The sequence below is a fragment of the Parasteatoda tepidariorum genome, chromosome 9, assembly GCF_982258835.1.
Source record: "Parasteatoda tepidariorum strain Cologne lab strain chromosome 9, Ptep-v5.0, whole genome shotgun sequence".
Lineage (NCBI taxonomy): Eukaryota > Metazoa > Arthropoda > Arachnida > Araneae > Theridiidae > Parasteatoda > Parasteatoda tepidariorum.
The window spans coordinates 24,866,163-24,886,683 of record NC_141763.1 but is presented as its reverse complement, the minus strand read 5'-3'; the positions used below and the strand labels follow the sequence as shown (position 1 = coordinate 24,886,683).

Below are 20,521 nucleotides of genomic sequence, written 5' to 3'. Positions count from 1 at the left end.
AACTTTTCAAACAAATATGTATGATTAAAAAATTAAGAACAATTGTTATTTAAAGTCTAATAATGATATTTTATAAAATCAATTTGGATATCCAAAAAACAAATTCTTTCAAAATTGAATAAAAAACAATGGATACCCAACTAAAGTAATTAAATTCTATATAACATCATTCAGTTAATTGCATATTATTATGAATAAATTTACTAAACTTCTTTATTAATTTATATAATTTTTACGATGAGCAAATCCAATTCGGGCAAATCCATGGTTAAAAATATGTGTAAAACAGGCAATTCATGTTTCTTTCTCTCTCTTTCTTTCTTAATTAAAGTTAATTTTAAAAAATCATTGAAATTGTACAATTAAATATCAACCTCATTTATTATAAATTTTAAACAATCCAGTATAATATTACCTTGCGCACATCCATTTCGGGCCCATCCTTTAAAACTAATAAATCAATGCACAGCATAACAAATCACTTCAGCAATGCAGTAAGAAAGGCACTTTAAATTCCTCTAGTTACACTCAATTTGCGGTTTTGTTTTCATATTTCGTGATCTGGCAATCTTATTACGAAAATATTTTAAATCATTCTTGAAAATTGTGCCGTTCATGTAAGTTAATTTGAATTCTCTACTCGCTTTACAAATTTCGTCTTCTGTTTTGATCTGCTTTTTTTTTTTTTTTTTTTTTTGGCATTTTATTTTCTGTTTTTTACGTGATAATACTTACTTAATATGTTCTATTCTATTTTGTTTCAGATATTTTTTTAGTGCTTCTCACACTATTGTATTGATATATTTTGCTTTGGCTATATTGATATATTAGAAAGCACTCATTTTTGCAGATATAATCCTGTGAGTTGATGAAGAGATTATATATTTAATTTTTCGGATTTTTATTAAATTTTTATCAATTTATTTTTATAAATATTTTTCATTATTACGTAATTTTTTGCATGTTTTCTCTACATTTTAAACTTATTTTATGAGTTCTATATACTTGCAGCTTATAGGCAGTAAATAAAACTTAATGATTTTCTTAATTTTCTTCGTTTTCCTCTTCTTTTTTTGTCATTTTTGCATTTATTCATTGTGACTCAGCGATTTTTGACTTCAAGTTATGCATTAATTAACATTTGATAGTATTCCCTTTACTAACAACCATGAGAAAGACTTTTTTTCCCTCGACCTTTTTAACCGACCTATTATAATACATTACATTTCCCTAACTTTTATTGAGGAGCACTTAGATTTTGTGTCAGTTGGATGCAAGCTTTTCATGAATATGGCTTAATAAATAATAATTACTTATAGCCTGGTGCATAAACCTGCTTATTTCTAAACTATCGGCAACGTTCTGACGAGTACATAAAAGCTGACGAGTAAATTTCCTCTTTTAAATCGTTTTCGAAGAAATGGCGTGGGGAAGTGTTTTTAAAATCAAGCGATGGCTTTAATCTTTTATAAAGAAAAAAAAAACCTGAGTTACCCAGTTTTTGCCTACGGACTCATGTTTCTGGATACATTGAAACCTTATATTTTTATAAAATATTTTTTTATTTATTATTATCATTATATTATTTAATACTATTATTATATTATTTAATTTTATTATTACATTATTTAATATTATTACTATATTATTTAATATTTTCACTATATTATTAAATATTAATAATAAATATATTTAAATGTAATAAATATATATATATATATAAATATTCTATTTTTTGTAATAAATATATTTAAATATTCTATTTTTTTCATATTTTAACAGTGAACATTTTAAAACTCTTTGATAGAAGTTAAAATGCTAAATAGCATCGAGCAAAAATGTAAATCACAAAGCATAAGTTGACAAAGAACAACTCCCTTACAGTTTTAATACCCATTAGCAAAATTCGTGTTGTTGGGTATGATGGCATGCGCACCGTATTTGGACGTCATCACACTTTTCAACTAGATTCAAGAATAATAGTAAAACAGTGCGCATGCGTCCTCATTCGCATGTGTCTTCTTTTTTTCACTTTTAATTTTGTAATGCATTAAGTTGAAGAGTTTAAATTTGAGATATGGGACCAATGAAATCCCATAAATACTTCTTGAGTTGCGAATAAAAGAGAATTTCATCATAAATAAAGATTGGGGAAAAATTAGACAACAACCATTTGGCAAAGGGTAACCTGTGGTCACCTTTCACGATCACAATTTAAAAAAAAAATTACTTTTGAAAATTAAAGAAATTCCAATGATGAACTGTTTCTCTTAGATCTAAATAACTGCAAATAAGCGCAAATTACTTTTAACGCAGGTAGGAAGTTGTGTGAAAGACTTTACCTTTATCGCAGAAAAAGACGCACACACACATGCATTATTATTTTTTTTATTTCTTTTTAAATTACATTAAACCTTTTAACTCTGAACTTTTAACCATGTTCTAAAATTATTTTGCCCCTTCCTTTGAAATTCTTAGTAACACGATTCTTGATTTAAATTTTTTCTTCCGAAATGCATGAAGCATGTCATTTGCTTACTTTTTCCACTTTAAATTTACCAACCCTACTTCATACAGTCAAACCCCGCTATAGTGAGCCTTCAAAGGACCGAAATTTCGGTTCACTATAACCGGGTGTTCACTATATCCGTTACGCAGGCAATTTCACTAATGGTTCCCAAACTCCTCCCTTTTATTACATTATATTCATATAAATGACTGAAAAATATTATGTAGTAGCAAAAAATGTGTTATTTTTCATCACTCTTCGTCTTGCGTACAAATAAAAATTTGTTATCTTTAGCTGATGAGCAATCCTCAACATCAGATATGGAAACACTTCCCGACTCTCAGATAATTTTTCTTGAACTTCTGTTATTCCGCTTTTTAAACCTGTCTAACCTGCCATTCTAGCACATAAAAGTAGTTTCTATGGATGGTTTTAAAAATCGGTATATGTATTTATTTTGAAGTACAAATTTCAAAATTATTACAAAGAAAAGGGGGGGGGGAATCAGTCGAAGATAGAAAAAAGTTCATTATATCCAACTTCCTCACTTTTTTGGTTCACTATATCCACTAAAAATAGCATTATACGTGTATAGCAGGGCACGTGACTGATCATTTCGTTCACTATATCCGGGAGTTCACTATAAGCCGTGTTCACTATAGCGGGGTTCGACTCTAGTTATTTTGTTAGTTCTGATCGATATAATTTTATTAATATATTTAATTGTATCTACTCTCATAACTTAAATAAATATCTTCTAACCTGAGTTATTAAAGATGTTGTATGAAAATTCCCGAAACTGCCATCTGCAAGCTGCATTTTCTTGAAACGTTGTAATGTATTTTTATACTTAGTTTTTATATTTGCGTTCTTACTATGACTGAAAAACATTCTTTGACTTTCATAGCAAGACAAAGCCATCACAGCAATTGCTTGATAATCTGAAAAATATAATTGATTATTTTTAAGACATCAATATGTTATATTTTAAAACATGGTCGGAAAATATAAACGAATAAGTTAAAAAAAAAGATCTAATAAGCTTTGTAATACTAATATTTATTAAGTGGAAATTCCAGATTAATACAAATCTATGCTGACGAGTAAAAAAAATAAATATTTTATGCATTCTAATGATTCCTAAGAGGAATTAATTTAATTTATACTATAGAGGTAGTGTAACGAATTATTTCAGGTTATGTGCTTTAACTTTTTAGTTTTTACACATCATTTTGTCTTAGACGTTTTTTTGGAAAACGGACAAAGTCAGAATATAGAAAAATGGCACTGTTGATCAAGTTAAAATTCAATTCCTTAACTACTGTACCATTGAAAAATCAACGTAAACGACTAAGTCAAAAATGTGATTTTTACACATTTGGCCTTTTTCGATGATAAATAACGCATCTCAAAAAATTATTCTTTCCAAAATTAATTTTTATTAGCTTTCTTAAATTCTTCTTTAATGTCGGTAGTATTTGAGAGGGAAAGAAGAAAAAAATTTCAAGCCTCTTTTCTCAAAATATACCTTAAACACTTAATTTTAAAAAATATGGATAAGCAATTAGCCATCTAAATGTTAACACATTTAAACGTGACAGAACATGTTGCAGAGGCGGAATCAGCGCTGTCTGTGTAAATAGAAAATAAGCTATTCTATAGTGCAATGATGACACAGACGAATTTTTTTTTAATGGCGAGCACTTGGGATGTATTGCTCCATTGGCCTCTAATGCCAGAACTGCTACTCTCTTCCCAGTGGGCACCCAGTTACCCAGTGGGCACCTGTGGCGAAGCCACGGTGTTGTAGCAGCGTCGCACAACCACAAATCCGTTTATAGGGCGGGTCACATTCACACACAAAGGAGAAAGGACATAGAACACAGAGGGAGAGAGAGAGAAAGAAACATCCATGCCCTGAGCAGGATTCGAACCCGCAACCATCGGCTCCGCAGTCAGGCACGCTAACCACTCGGCCGTCTGGTCGGCACACTGACGAAACCAAAGAAATTAATACTCAATTGTAATAGAAGAATAAAGCTAACCAGCCTTTACAAACCACCCAGAAATGTTTTTACAGAACTACAACTTTAAGACAGTTTAGAAACTATTGTTGTCAGAAATAATAACGAAAACATATTGAGACTTAACGCAAAAAATACTTATGTTGCTTACGCAAAACTACTACTAACGCAAAAAATGTTATGTTACGTTGACGTTTGAGCGGATCTTAGATATTTACGCTTTGCTAGTTTCAAATCTGTAATCGACTTCTTTCTACAAGCTACAGTTTCTTCGTAATATAATATTATATATTGACCCCACTTCTCTGGTACGTAAGGAGTTATAGGAAAAATTGATAGGGGATTCCGTTTCATGATGAGTTACATTGTCAAAGTCATGTGTTTTTGACTGCAAAAAACGTCTGTTGAAAATTGCCCTAGCCTATTAAAGACATAATTAAGGCGAAAATTCGAAAAAGCCACCAACATAAAAGAACACATGACCCAAACATCAAAATTGTGCAAAATATTCAAATTAAGAAAAATAATAATAAACAGGAGGAAATAGCTATATCCGTAACATCCTAAACAACATGGCTTAAAATTATAAATTCCCTGTCACTTAATGTCAGTATCAGTAAAGTTTATGAAGATCATTAAAAAATTGAAGTGTCTACTGACGCAATGAAAAGACAATCCGTATTTGATGAACAACCTATTGAGACTCCAAAAAATGCATTCAGAATAAATACAACGAAATCAAAGAAAATTGAAACCCACTTAACATTATGAAAGTAAGCACCTCTCAAAAAGGGAAAGCTCTTGCACATCATAAAATTAACAATATGCCTGCTTTTGATTCAATTACTTTCCAAAGAAATGGAAACACGTAATTTCATTTTTATATTATAACCCAAGCAAGGGAAAAAAGATCAAAATCCAAAGAACTAGAGACCAATCAGTCTCTTTACTGCACTCTCAAAAATTCTTGAAAAAAATAATCCTAACTGTACGCTTACAGAATGGATTTCCAAAATCATTTCGACTGTAAAATAACTGTTCAGAATATTTTTTTTGAAGTAACTCGTAATTAGAGTTAATTTTTAGCTCAAATATATTTTAATGACATTCCAATTCAGCAGTTAGGTTTAATCTGTCAAATCAACAGTGTTGTCAACAGATTAAAAGAGCTCTCTGTCCCCTTAACCCTCTCATTTGTAAGGCCGATTCTTACTTATTATGTTTTCCCTGTTCTCCATAATCTCAGATAAATGAAAAAAGTAGAATCTTTCCAGAGCAAAGCTCCCAGAAATAAATCTTATCCTTTACATTCTGATATTCATACAAATACATAATCACTCAGTATATTCGTATGAAACACTTAACAGAGGAGAGATCTCAATGCTCCTACCATTAACAAAAATAAATGCAACATTTTTCAGTGAATGCATTAGAAACTAACCATTTAGGCATTTTTAACATCGAGATTATCAAAGAATAATGTTAAGGGATGGGGTTCTAGCTTTTCTACATCGTTCAATATAATCTATGGTAAATATAATTTCTTCACTGTTTTAATCATACGTACCTAATTCAGTTTAGCTTTATGTTTTAGACTTCTCCAAGTTCTACAGGTATTAGTTAGATAACTTAGATAAATGATATTATATTAAATTATATTCGTATGAAACACCTTACGAAGGAGAGATCTCAATACTCCTGCCATCAACGAAAATAAATACTATATGTTTCAGTGAATGCATAAGAAGCTAACCACTAAGGCATTTTTAATATCGAGATTATCAAAGAATAATGATAAGGAATGAGGTTCTAGCTTTTCTACATTGCTCAATATAATCTAAAGACATTGGAAATATAATTTCTTCACTGTTTTAATCATACGTACCAAATTCAGTTTAGCTTTTTGACTTCTGCCAGTTCTACAGATATTAGTTAGATAGCTTAGATAAATGAGTCAATGTCCTCTATAAGCAGAATGCTTAGTAAAAGAAAATTTGTAGGTGTAAAAATATAAATAAATTGCAATAAAAACAACCTATTCGACTTTCGAAAATATTGTATGAAAAGGATTAAGATTCTTTGTAGATTACCTTTAAAGAACTCGTAGAAAGTATTATTGATGCTTAGGGTTTTATCCAGGTCTTGTTCAGCATTGAGAGGCCAGGACTCATTTGCATTGCAAAGACTCAAATAAGTTATGGGGTGCGTGAAGTTCTTTGACGATTCGATTTCTTCCTTGAGGAGTTCTATCAAATTTTGTCCAAAAAAATGACGAGGATTGTGACAAGTTATCAATAAACCATTAATAAGCATACTTAGAAACTCGCTTGACAAGGAATTTCTGTAAAACAATTTTACAATGGAAATAATAAAAAATATAATAAAAATAAGAAATATATTACTATATAAAATATACATAAAATATAGATACATTTATAAAAATAAATTTTGATAATTGGTATGGTAAAAAATTAAAATTGCTATTAAATACAAATCTTTCTACCTTGCTTTTGTATACAGTACGAGTTAATGATTTTACAGACTAGAGTAAACTTAATAGTTAACGTTTTTTTATGATGAGTTTTATAAGACATAAAACAAAAGTAAAAAGCATGAGACTGCAAGCTTATTAAAAAAATATACTACTAAGGGACTCACTCACATACATAGATTCTAGCCTAGATAAAAACCATATGTTCTTAAAAAAATATTTAATCTATAATTTCTTTTATTTAAAATAAAAGTAGAAAACTTCTAATAAGCTATTGAGTTTACATTTATACAAATTATAATATATGAAAAGAAAGTGACGCAATTGTAATGAAACTCCATAAACAAAAAAAACAAAAAAGAAAAACGAAAGGTTTTTATGACGAAAGGTCCTATGAGACATAAAACAAAAAATAGCATGTGATTGCAAGCTTACTAAAAAAATTACTACTAGGGGATTCGTAATCCATACATAGATTCTAGTCTAGATGAAAACTTCTAGTTAGCTATTGAGTTTACATTTATACAAATTATAATATATGAAAAGAAAGTGACGTAATTGTAATGAAACTCCATAAACAAAAAAAAAACAAAAAGAAAAACGAAAGGTTTTTATGACGAAAGGTCCTATGAGACATAAAACAAAAAATAGCATGTGATTGCAAGCTTACTAAAAAAATTACTACTAGGGGATTCGTAATCCATACATAGATTCTAGTCTAGATGAAAACTTCTAGTTAGCTATTGAGTTTACATTTATACAAATTATAATATATGAAAAGAAAGTGACGTAATTGTAATGAAACTCCATAAACAAAAAAAAAAACAAAAAGAAAAACGAAAGGTTTTTATGACGAAAGGTCCTATGAGACATAAAACAAAAAATAGCATGTGATTGCAAGCTTACTAAAAAAATTACTACTAGGGGATTCGTAATCCATACATAGATTCTAGTCTAGATGAAAACTTCTAGTTAGCTATTGAGTTTACATTTATACAAATTATAATATATGAAAAGAAAGTGACGTAATTGTAATGAAACTCCATAAACAAAAAAAAAACAAAAAGAAAAACGAAAGGTTTTTATGACGAAAGGTCCTATGAGACATAAAACAAAAAATAGCATGTGATTGCAAGCTTACTAAAAAAATTACTACTAGGGGATTCGTAATCCATACATAGATTCTAGTCTAGATGAAAACTTCTAGTTAGCTATTGAGTTTACATTTATACAAATTATAATATATGAAAAGAAAGTGACGTAATTGTAATGAAACTCCATAAACAAAAAAAAAAAAACAAAAAGAAAAACGAAAGGTTTTTATGACGAAAGGTCCTATGAGACATAAAACAAAAAACAGCATGTGATTGCAAGCTTACTAAAAAAATTACTACTAGGGGATTCGTAATCCATACATAGATTCTAGTCTAGATGAAAACTTCTAGTTAGCTATTGAGTTTACATTTATACAAATTATAATATATGAAAAGAAAGTGACGTAATTGTAATGAAACTCCATAAACAAAAAAAAAAAACAAAAAGAAAAACGAAAGGTTTTTATGACGAAAGGTCCTATGAGACATAAAACAAAAAATAGCATGTGATTGCAAGCTTACTAAAAAAATTACTACTAGGGGATTCGTAATCCATACATAGATTCTAGTCTAGATGAAAACTTCTAGTAAGCTATTGAGTTTACATTTATACAAATTATAATATATGAAAAGAAAGTGACGCAATCGTAATAAAACTCCATAAACCAAAAAGAAACATATTTTACATTTTATTAAGAAAAAGAAGTACAATAATTATTAATATTTTCAAAATTTTTATTATAGTTCAAGCTCGTTTTCTCTTATTAATATTTGGAAACATGACTGAGTTTATTAAATATACTTTAACTTCTATTTTAAAATATCACAGAAAATCTGAAGAAAATACTTAGACTTCACAAAAATATCTGAATTTCGATTATTTTGATTCTAAATACTGCAAAATCAAATTTTTTTGAAATTCTTATAATTTTTTACAGAAAAGAACTATTGTTTTAAGACCCAACGTGAGAAACGGTGAGTGAATATATGGTCAATAGATGAATCTTTGGGGAGTTTTTAACTTGACTTCAGGTAACCTAAGATTTGAAAAATTCGATTGTAAAATTTCTTTTTAACGATACCTTGCATATTCTCGATGTTTCACACTCGAAGATTATTTATTACGAAAGAAATTTTACTTAATTAGACAATTCAGTGCTTGCTCTGTAGCCTGAAGCATCTTAAACGATACACATAGAGACGCTCTATAAATTGAATCCTTATTTAATATGCAGTTCTTATTCATATTTACAAAAAAATCTTGCCGTAACACATTCTGGAAAAAAAAACTTTTATTTCTACTAGATGACTAAAACTAATGAAGAGTAGATATTATGTTCTCAACAAGAACTTTGAATATTTATAAAAGTACAATTAGCAACTAGAATCAAATAAAATGAATTGATACTTCGATACGGCAACAGATGCTAAGAGCTTTGCTTGTTTTGCCATTAGTTCTTCTTCTAGGTGTGTACCATCAAATCTGCCATATCCTGCTAGGTATAACGCAGAGATCATTCTGGGTGTATTCTCGCGCCAGCCCCATGAAGAAGTGCGTTTACTTTTTATCCATGTTACCTCCTTATCAAGTGCATCTGCAACCCCTTGTACGGTACGTATGCCTGTTTTCAAATTAAATAAAAGCAAATATTAAACAAAAATGTTAATTATAAATATCATGACTGCATATTCTACGCTTCTGAGAACTTTCCGTGATAGTGATAAAATGTTTTTTAAAAAATGATAAATATTTTCCCCCGGTACTCAGTTAAGCTAGGAAACTTTCGGAAAATGAATCAGCTAAACATTCGCAGAGGATTAAAAAAAAAAAAAAAAAAACATTACAACTTTTATGGTTTTTACCATTAAACTACTTATTTATCCCGAATTTTCAGCGAAGAATTTTTTTTTTGTAAATATCCCACCGTACAACAAACGACATAAATTTGAGTTTACGACTAACGTTCAACTCCGTAGCCTTGTTATTTTGAGTCCGAAAACAAAGAAAGTCCTTTTATTTTTGAATTTGGCTTCGTGGACGAGTTTTTATAGAACAAACCAGCATTTGCGTAACATGGAGAGGAAAACCTCCTACGGCAAAGGGTCTTGAACCCATGAATCGTCTACCAGTGGGGATATTTTACGTCAGCACTGTGGTTAGCTTGAGGCTGGTGTGGAATTAACATCGACCAATCATCGTTGGGATTCAAACCCAGTTTATTTCATTGGTAGACGAACGATCTATCCCTTGAGCCACCACGGTTCAGAAAACAATATTATTATATTACAATCGTAGTGGAACAGCCGACCCAAATTTTTGGGTTTACAACTACTAGTGTTCAACTCCGTAGCCTTGTAATTTTGAACCCAATCCAGAAGGCAATGGAAGTTCAAGTATTGGGAGAAACTTCCGTTTGTGGAGCACTTTTTGATGGAAACCAGCATCTGAGTTGCATGGAGAGGAAAACCTCCCGCAGTTAGTCTGACGGGAAGAGCAGTCTAACCCATAATCCGTCACCCAATGAGGATATTTTAAGTCAGCACTGTGGTCGGTGCAAGCCGGATGCGGAATTCGTATAGATCAGCCGATGCTGGGATTTGAATCCGGTTTACCTCATTAGAAGGCCATCACTGTTCTCTGAGAACAATAAAAGAGTTTCCACTCCAATGCGAAAGCATGCGAAAAAAAAGGACTCACTATTTTTCTCAAAGCGAGGAAAAGTGCGACGCTTTTTTCCGCCTAAATGTATACAAAGCCCTACTGTGGTAACAATCTTAACTACTAAATTTGCTACAAACCTAAATTTAAGCATTTTATATAGTATAATATGTATGGTTAAGCCTTAATTGCGCACAGGGGAAAATACAAAAAAGAACCTGCTTAGCTAGCTACTTCCAGGCACTGCTGTTTTATTATTTTTTTCAACTTATTACTCTATTCTTATCAGGACTGATCGTAAAGACACACTGAAGTCAAGCAGCACTGGCTGCGGTCAGTAAACGAGTAGGTGACCACTTTGGTCAGCTTACATAGTGAAAGAGGGTGCGCGATATCTGTTTATTTAAAAACTTTTTATAAACTTGTGCACTCAGACAGAAAATAAACTAAAAATATCCTTTCGGAAAAAACCTGAAACTTTCTTAAAAAAAATGACTTCAGATTTAACCCTTTAACGGGCCCTTTATTTCTAGTAAAGGTAAATTAAAGTATTTTTGGAATTGAAATTGTTTTAAGAACAGTAACTGATATAAAAAAAAACTCATTAAGTTTATAAAAATGCCATTTTTTTGGTGGTAAATAGATTTAACATGACCTATTAGGAACTTTTATACGTTTTTTAAAAGTGACAAATGGTTACCAATTTTATTGAAACTCACTTCAAGAAAGCTGAAGTTATTGAAAAATGGAAACCTAAATTAAATGCGGTAAAACGTGGTGGTAAGTATACTTACGACAGCCTTCAAAACTGCACACCCGAATAAGGTAAGACCAAGTACTTGTATAAATGCAACAAAGAATAAATTCCCCAATTAAATAAACCAATAATTAATTAAATACAATAATTAATAATAATTACAACAGTAATTGATAATTAATTAAACCAAAAGAAATTAATGAGGACTAGAAATAAGTGAATTAATGGTATAAAATTATGCAAACCTTTATAAGGACAGAGGAAAAGTTATTATTATTTCAAAATTATTGTAGTGATTGTGGGGAACGTTAATTATAGTCGATATGAAAATATTTTATATCAGGTCTATGCAACTTAAATAGTAAGTAGTGGAGGAATGCATTTGCCGATGAGCATTTTTTAAAACCATGAATCAAAACATTTTTAAACATCAGCAAAATAATGTCCGAAACTATATAAAGGGTAATTTCAAACTGTAGAATAGTTTATGCTCTTAATCAAACAATGTACCTGCTAAACAAAATCTTGGGCCTTCTAACAAAGGTTCTTTTAACGTAATTTTCCCCACTTACGAATGATAACAAAATATTGAAACAAGCGTGTTCGTTTAGAAACTTCAGATCTTTTCTTCGTAATAAAATTATGGCATGGTTTTTTAAACAAAATTTAAATAGAAAAAGAAATTATGAAGATGCTAAAACTGTAGTTGTATTCTTACCACATCCAAGTTCATCAGCTCCGTCTTCACAATCTTTCATCCCGTCACATACGCCAGCCTTCCGAATACAAATATCTCCGGAGCAATGGAAACTGTCACCATCGACACAATTGATATATTCTTCAAAAAATATATAATTAGGTATATATAGTATATATATGAAAAAGTCTTTGTTATAAAGAAAGAAAAATATATAATGCAAGAAAGCCTTATTGTGCGACAGAAATTGGTCACAAAGAAATTGAAAAATTAAGATATTAGTAACTAGTCTATAATTCAGTTTTGTTTGTCAAAGCTATTGTTGTTGTTGTAATAATCCATTAACACAAGGGGTGCGATTGTGTTTGTTTTCCAGTAGCGCCATCTATGGCCAAGAATTTGACTTCTGCTACGCCCATACGTCACACCCAATTATAGGGCAGACCCATTCATTCATTCCTTCATCCACAGATCATCATTTTGACCTGAACCAGACAACTATCAATTTCCAATTCAGAACTCCCAGAGGAATAATTTGTTATGGGAACGTGGAGGACTTTCTGACCCGATAGAGTTAACGCGCATCAGTCACCATTTACTACAAGGGGAGTCTTCGGTCGGCTCGATTCGAACTCCTGTACTCACGAACGAGAGTCCTGCGCCCTGCCAGATAGGCTGTCCCGGCCATTTAAGATATTTCATAAATTATTATAAAATCATGGCAGAAAACTAGATACAACTAATCCAAAATTAAATACTTGATTAGATGAGTATTTCACAGCTTTTATTGCTGGAAATAAATTACAAACAAAGCAATTTTGCTTCACTCTTTTATTAACATTTTTTCACGGAACATGAAAATATTGAAAATCAGCTTATAACCGCCCCTCAGAGAACCCAACACACAATGAATGTTTTGAGATAAATGATTATATCATAAAATTATATTTAAAAATAAACTAAGCACAAAAAAGTACTGTAAAAAGAGCCAATCATTAAAAATATGGAATATGTATATTTAACAGCTATTATATTTTTTATTTTAATTTTATAACTGTCGTTGAAAAGCCGGTCCATTTTTGAGTTTACGACTACTTATGTTCAATTCCGTAGTCTTATAATTTCGAACCCAATCCAGACGACAAGGGAACTCCTGGATCAAGCATTGAGAGTAATTTGCCTTCGTGGAGGACTTTTTGATGGAACTTACCCACATTTGCGTTGCATTGCATGGGGAGGAAAACCACGAACCCCCCCCACTGTTATATTGACGGCAAAGGGAGTCTAATCCATGATCCTTCTACCACTGAGGATATTTTACGTCAGCACTGTGGTCGGTGCAAGCCGAATGCGGAATTCGTAACAGCCAGGCATCGTAGGGATTCGAACAGGGGTCACCACATTGGAAGGCGAACGCTCTATGCCCTGAGCCAACATGGTGCTAACAACTATTATATTTTATTTTATAACCGCAGTTGAACAGCAGACCCAATTTTTAAGTTTACGTCTACTAATGTGCAACTCCATAGCCTTGTAATTTTCCACCCAATCCAGAAGACAAGGAAATTCCAGGATCAAGTATTTGGAGAAATTTGCCTTCGTGGAGGACTTTTTGTTGGAACAAACTCGAATTTGTGTTACATGGAGAGGAAGACCACCAGAACCTCCCATTAATTTTTTAAAAACGAAACATGATTTTATATTTTATGGATTCCAAGGGGGAATCTGTATAGGAATACATTTTTTTAAACTTATTTCTTTAAACGACAAGTATGTTTATCGAATTTGTTCAACAAATTAATTTGTTATTAAAAATTCCGAAAATAAAACAAAATTTCTAAAGATATAGCAGTGTTAAAATTAATATAAATTAAAACTCCTTTTTATGCAAATATGATTTTTTTCAACGATTACTATGTAAATTAATTTTGCAACATTTCATGCATTTTAAAGTTTCATGCATTTAAATTAAAATTTAAGGCATTTTAAATTTAAAAAATTATATGTTTTCTTACATACTTTAATGAAATTTAAGGTTGCTTTGAAGTTTCAATTTCCTCGAAATGTACTTAAAAGTCGTTGCTTTTTCAGTTTGTTTTTGTTCTTTTTACTCGTTTATTTTTGAACTCATAACATTTTACTCGTTACTCATTATTCAACGTACTCGAACTTGTTCTCGTTATATTTTCAAAGTAATGTTCTCATGTATTGGAAAAACATACGTGAAAGCGTGAATTCCGCACAGTAAAGTGAATAGTTTTGCACTCGAATAAGTAAGTTAAAACAAGAAACGAAAATGTTATTTGAAGTTTGATCCAAAAAGAGCTAATTCTTCTCAAGTTTTCGTAAAAATGACATCAGATGTTATTAAATACTTACTCTGTTGCAAACGTAAAATGAAACTCGCGTTGTACCCATCTGGAAAATTACCAGCCAATACTGTAAAATCAATCTGGATAAGAGTTGCTGTAGTTTTAACCTCTTGCAAAACTGAGCGAGACCAGTAAGGCCAGTACCTTACCCCCCGCTCATCTTCGAGTTTTAAAGTAAGGTTGCCTTCGGAAAGAAGCTAAAAAAGAAATTTTTTTTGAAACTTTTCGCAGGCTACTAAATTATTTTCATTTATTTATCAAAGGGCTATTCTATATCCGTAAAAATCACTTACCTTGTCCATTAATTTCAATTCATCGAGTTGAATGTAAAATTGATTATTTGAAGGATTTTTTACGGTCCAGCACTTATGATATACTCCACTTCCTTGCACTATGTAAAAATCCGAAATAGCTGCATTCATCGATTTTTCCAAACAACCATAGCTCAAATCTACAATGAATAGCGTTTTTATTTACAGAAGTATTATAGAAATTTAATAATTCAAATAGTAAAAGTGGCTGAAATATATATATATATATGTATATATATGTATGCGCGCATATTTCACCTCGTCTCACAAAAATCGGCAGGTCTGTACAGCGCGCCGTTCAGTCACACTGACTTCTTTCACGTGGAGTGTTTGCGTGCGTTCGTCGAAAACAGAAAATGTGTGAAAACACGGAGCAGCGAATATGTATCAATTTTTGCTTTAAGCTCGGTAAAACGCGCACCAAAACCTACGAGATGATGAAAACAGCATCTGGAGATGAAGCGATGAGTCGTGCTCGGGTTTTCGAGCGGTTCCGGCGATTCAAGGAGGGTTGTAAATCAGTGGACAAAACACGTAGCACATCCTCCCTACTCGCCGGACATGTCACCTCCAGATTTCTTCCTCTTTCTCAAGATCAAGAACACCTTAAAAGGACACCGGTTTCAGGACATTGAAACCATAAAACAGAATTCGACGCAGCAGCTTCAGGACATCCCAAAGGCTAAGTTCTAGAAATGTTTCGAGGACTGGAAACATCGTTGGGCCAAGTGTGTTACTGTCAATGGAGCATATTTCGAAGGAGATTGACTCAAAACCTGTTTATGTATGTATGTTTTTGCATAATAAATTCAGTCTCGATACTTTCTGAACAGCCCTCGTGTTTGTATATATATATATATATATATATATATATATATATATATATATATATATATATATATATATATATATATATATATATATATATATATATATATATATATACCCATACGAATAAGGAAATCTTAGGTCCTAATCTACGCCACATCTTTCGTACTTGAGAGAGTCGTGCAGGAAACATCTTTCGCAATAGTCCCATGCAAGATACCACGAAATTCAGAAGGATTCTGACTTCGAGAAAGGCGTAATTGTTGTATATCATAGAAATGGCAAGTAAGTTAAACTTGCTTAAAACAATAATGTCTTCTTGTAATTACACAGTGGAATATGAGTGGTGATTGTCTAAATGTGCTTCGATCCAGCAGACCCGCAAAAATAACACAGAGTCACGAGTTCTGTCCAAAGAGATTGAGGAAAACCGCACTAAACTAAAACCCTACGTACTCCAGGAGTTACAACAAGTATCCGGAACTTAATGTACTAAACACTTTTAAGAAGTTACACAGTATTGTATTTTGTGAAACGTTATTTTGCTCAAATAAAAATATAAATGCGTAAATAAAAGTCAGTTTAGAACTATACTTTTCATGCTTTATAAATCATTTCAACTCTTATAATCTCAACTTTATCTCCAACTCCACAAAGTTGGATGTAAAGAAGAGAAAAAAAGGAATCCTCTAAACACACATATACAAAAAGAAAAGATAAAGGGTATATGGTAAACACAGCTCTGATTATTATAAATGATTTAATTTTCTGCTTTACTATTAATTCCTGTCTGAGGGTAGTAAATGAAGTTATTATTTGAAAGCAGTTAAAATATTACAAAATGCCACTTGTTTAGATATAGCAAAGTGTTAATTTCCTTTTTTTACGCCCCTCTCTCTCAATAATAAGCTCTCTTACTCATCTTTAATTAATAAAAATTTTTCCACCTTCATTTTGTTACATATATATATATATATATATATATATATATATATATATATATATATATATATATATATATATATATATATATATATATATATATATATATATATATATATATATATGTATGTGTGTGTGTGTGTGTGTGTGTGTGTGTGTGTGTACAGTACCGGTCAAAAGTGTAGACTCACTTGTATTTTTTTCAAAACTTTCAAAAATACTTATATATTTCTAGCTTAAACATGTAATTTATCTAACATGAACATCAACAAACTTCCCAAAATCCTATTTCCATTTAAAACTGTTCATTATTTTTTCATTTTGTATCTATTCTATAGTTGATTACAAAATGAACGAAATTTCGTGTAAATACTTAATATAAAAAACGTGTAATTTATTTAAACAATTCCACAAATTTTTTAGTTTATAAACAATTTACTGTTCATATTCGTATTTAAGGTTACTTATAAGTTGATTTCATGTACATAACACATTTAAAGTATCGATATAATAGCCTTAATTTGTCAGAATGACTTGGACATTTTAAAAACAAAGGTTAAAATTTTTTTATATAATTTATTACAGAAATATGGGTCAAAGGCCAAGAAACACGTGCAGTAATTATTGCACTTCATGGAGAAGGCTATAAAATGGACAAATTGCCCTTGAAAACTAATGTTTCCTAGATCATTGTCGTCAGAACTTTGCAAAAGAAGAAAGAAACTGACCGATATAAGACCACCAAAGATCAGGGAGACCTATAATAACAGCCAAATGTGAGGATGAATTTATCTGCATTCAAAGTAAGCGGCAGTGGACTCGAACAGCACCAGAAATCTTTGAGAAATTGAATGTTACTAGACAGAAACCTGTGTCAGTAACTACTATACAACATCGACATAGTGACTAAGGTTTTAAGGGTTGTGCAGCTGCTAAAAAACCTCTTTTGAAAAAACGAAACATAGTTAAACGACTGCAATGAGTTAAAAATCCTGTTAAATGTTCTTCAGAACAGTGGTCAAATGCTTTTTGATTGACGTGTCAAAATTTGAGTTGTTTGGAAGCAAAGGAAGGCAGTATATTCGTCGTTTAGTTGGTGAACATATGAGAAAACAATGTTTACTAGAAAACTGTTAAGCATGGTGGAGATTTAGTTACAGTTTGAGGATGCTTTACCTGCGACAAAGTTGGAAATCTTGTAAGAGTAGAAGGCATTGTAGAAAAAAAAATATTACCATAAGAATAGAAGGAATATTTTTTTGCAGCGTTGCGATTTTTTATGTGGACAGAGAATCGTTAGATCAATCCTCCAACATTAATCCTATTGAGCTCTTGTGGGATGCAATGTACCAATCAAAACATCTCGGGACATCTTTACTTAGTTGCTGGAACCAGATCTCAACCAGAAAATTGCAAAAACTAATAGAAGGAATGCCAAAAATAGGCACTGCTGTGATTAAAGCTTAAGGAGTATGTTTCGAAGAATCCAAGATTGGACGAAATTCATAAGTTATGCATAAAATTATACCATACCTTACCGCATAAGTGTACCTATATTTGCAGAAATAATGTTAATTTGTTGTGATTTTCATTTTAAAAACTTTGTTATTTGTTCATTTTTGAAAATTCAAGAGTGAGGCTAAACTTTTGACCGATACTATATATATATATATATATATATATATATATATATATATATATATATATATATATATATATATATATATATATATATATATATATATATATATATATATATATATATATATATATATATACAGAGGGAGAGAAAGATAAAAACACAAGAAAACAAGAAAAGATAAAACAAAAAAGTCAAATGAAAAAAAATTAAACAAATCAGAGGTTTATATAAGTAGAGAAATAAAATTATTTGAAATTTCAAAAGATAAGAAAACAGAAAAATAAAAACGAAAATATATAATCTCATCATCAGCTCACACTATTATAACGGTAAAAATAATGCTTTCTAATATTGTGTTAATAAAGTCAAATGTAGGATTAACACATAAATTTTCACCTTCAAAACCAACAAAAATAAGCACTTCCTCAATTTTGAAAACTCCGTGAGTATGTACGTACATAAGAATATGTATACGTGCTAATACGCGATGCAATATAAGTGTACGGAATTGTGATCACGTAAGTGTAATCCTGGGCCACTAGAGTCACAAAGGCTTGTTTACTGTATCATTCCAAGATGGGTGAAATGTAAATCAGGCTTTATGTGTGATCACGGTGCTGAAGGGGTTAAAAACCTGATAGATTTATTTTTTCGTTTTATTAATTTAGCACACGTATGAAAAGGGGGACAGATTTTTTCTCTTCTTAAAATATTAAAATTTATTTTTCTCAAAATCTTAATTCAAATGAAAACTATCAGATTTTTAAAACGAATGAGAAATATTTTTAAAATCATAGTGTATATGGACGACTTAAATTAATAACAAATTTTTAATAACTACCATTACTTTAAAATATAAGAATAAAATGTATTTGCAATTGCGGATTATTTTCGAAATAAAAATTTTAACTTACAAATTTGGCAGAGCAGAATTTCTAAAATAAAAATGTGAAAAGTTAACATTTCAAACGCACGCGCTCTTCGACTAATTTCCATCTCAATTTTGAAGCTCGCCCCAAACTTTCCGCTTTTATAAAGGAAACGTTTGGTCTCATTAATTTATTTCAAAGTTATGTTGAAACAAACTGACGTTTATATGTATAGCAATCAATCAGATTTGTCAACAGAAAATGTTTGTTTGAAATCAGTAATTGAATGAAACATACTGCAGAAAACAGAGACGGGATTAATAAAGTTAGAAAACTAATCAAGAAAAAAAGACCCATCTAGGGTATTAGGTTTGCAAGATTCTATCGAAAAGGAAAAAAAAAGTCTTGACATAATATAACACAATTTCCTACTGTTGTGTATTTAATCAAGTAGCTTCACTTTTCCAACTACTGCATTTTCGAAATTAAACAAACTAAATGATGAAATCACTCTGAAATTTGATATTATTTTGGTAAGCAATGGAAAAAAAAGGGATTTGAGACTAAAATTTAAACATGAAAACATGAAAGGGCGCAAAAAAAAAAAAAGAATTCTTAAACAACGATTTCATTCATTTTGAAAAGTTAGTTTATAAGACAAGGAAGTTGCTTCCATCATTTTTATCGTCTCGGACTCTTGAAATCATATTTTAATGATAGACATTTGCGAAGGGAAAACTCCCTTAATTTGTCATTGACCGCTGGCAAGTTTAACCACGTCAATCTTATCTTTATTATAAATTGGACAGAAAAACACATAAATACAGCTCCAATAATTAATAAAGAGTTAAATATCTGTGCAATCTTTTTTACTCAAGTGACTTAGTTGTATAATAGGTATATTTCTTCTTTTATTTTATCATAAAAACCTACTCCGTCAAAATGGCTCATTTAAATTATTTTTTGTATATTCTGGGAATAATTTTTTTGCAAATGTGTAATTAATAAATTTTTTTCATTATATATCTTTAAATTTTTTTTCGTTTTTTTGACATAATATTTAAACATTTCATTTCTTCAATATATTTTATTTTTATTTATTTATTGAAAAATCAAAAAAACGTTTTAGTTCGTGTAACTAGGTTACTTGTTTTTAAAGTGAAACTTTCTTAAAACCTTCAAAAAGAATAGAATATGAATTTTCTGATAAACCTTCTAAAGCTATGAAATCTTAAAGAATGCTATAAAAGAAGGACGTATTTAAGGATGCGATAAAATAAATAAATATTGCTAAAGGAATCCCTATAGAATCACGATAAAAATGCA

At 30.5% G+C, this 20,521-nt stretch overlaps 1 protein-coding gene across 1 annotated transcript in view; it reads right to left on the bottom strand.

Moving 5' to 3' along the window:
* LOC122272138 (uncharacterized protein CG3556-like) overlaps nucleotides 1–19,487 on the bottom strand; it is a 36,188-nt gene extending 16,701 nt beyond the window's left edge. The window contains exons 1-7 of the mRNA XM_043055314.3: nucleotides 19,241–19,487; nucleotides 14,897–15,054; nucleotides 14,611–14,800; nucleotides 12,253–12,372; nucleotides 9,527–9,740; nucleotides 6,624–6,874; nucleotides 3,272–3,450 (exon numbers count right to left, since the gene is read on the bottom strand). Coding sequence (XP_042911248.2) covers nucleotides 3,272–3,450; nucleotides 6,624–6,874; nucleotides 9,527–9,740; nucleotides 12,253–12,372; nucleotides 14,611–14,800; nucleotides 14,897–15,054; nucleotides 19,241–19,322 — 1,194 coding nt within the window. The 5' untranslated portion in view covers nucleotides 19,323–19,487. The remainder of the gene's footprint in view (nucleotides 1–3,271; nucleotides 3,451–6,623; nucleotides 6,875–9,526; nucleotides 9,741–12,252; nucleotides 12,373–14,610; nucleotides 14,801–14,896; nucleotides 15,055–19,240) is intronic.
* Between the last annotated feature and the right edge of the window lie 1,034 nt (nucleotides 19,488–20,521).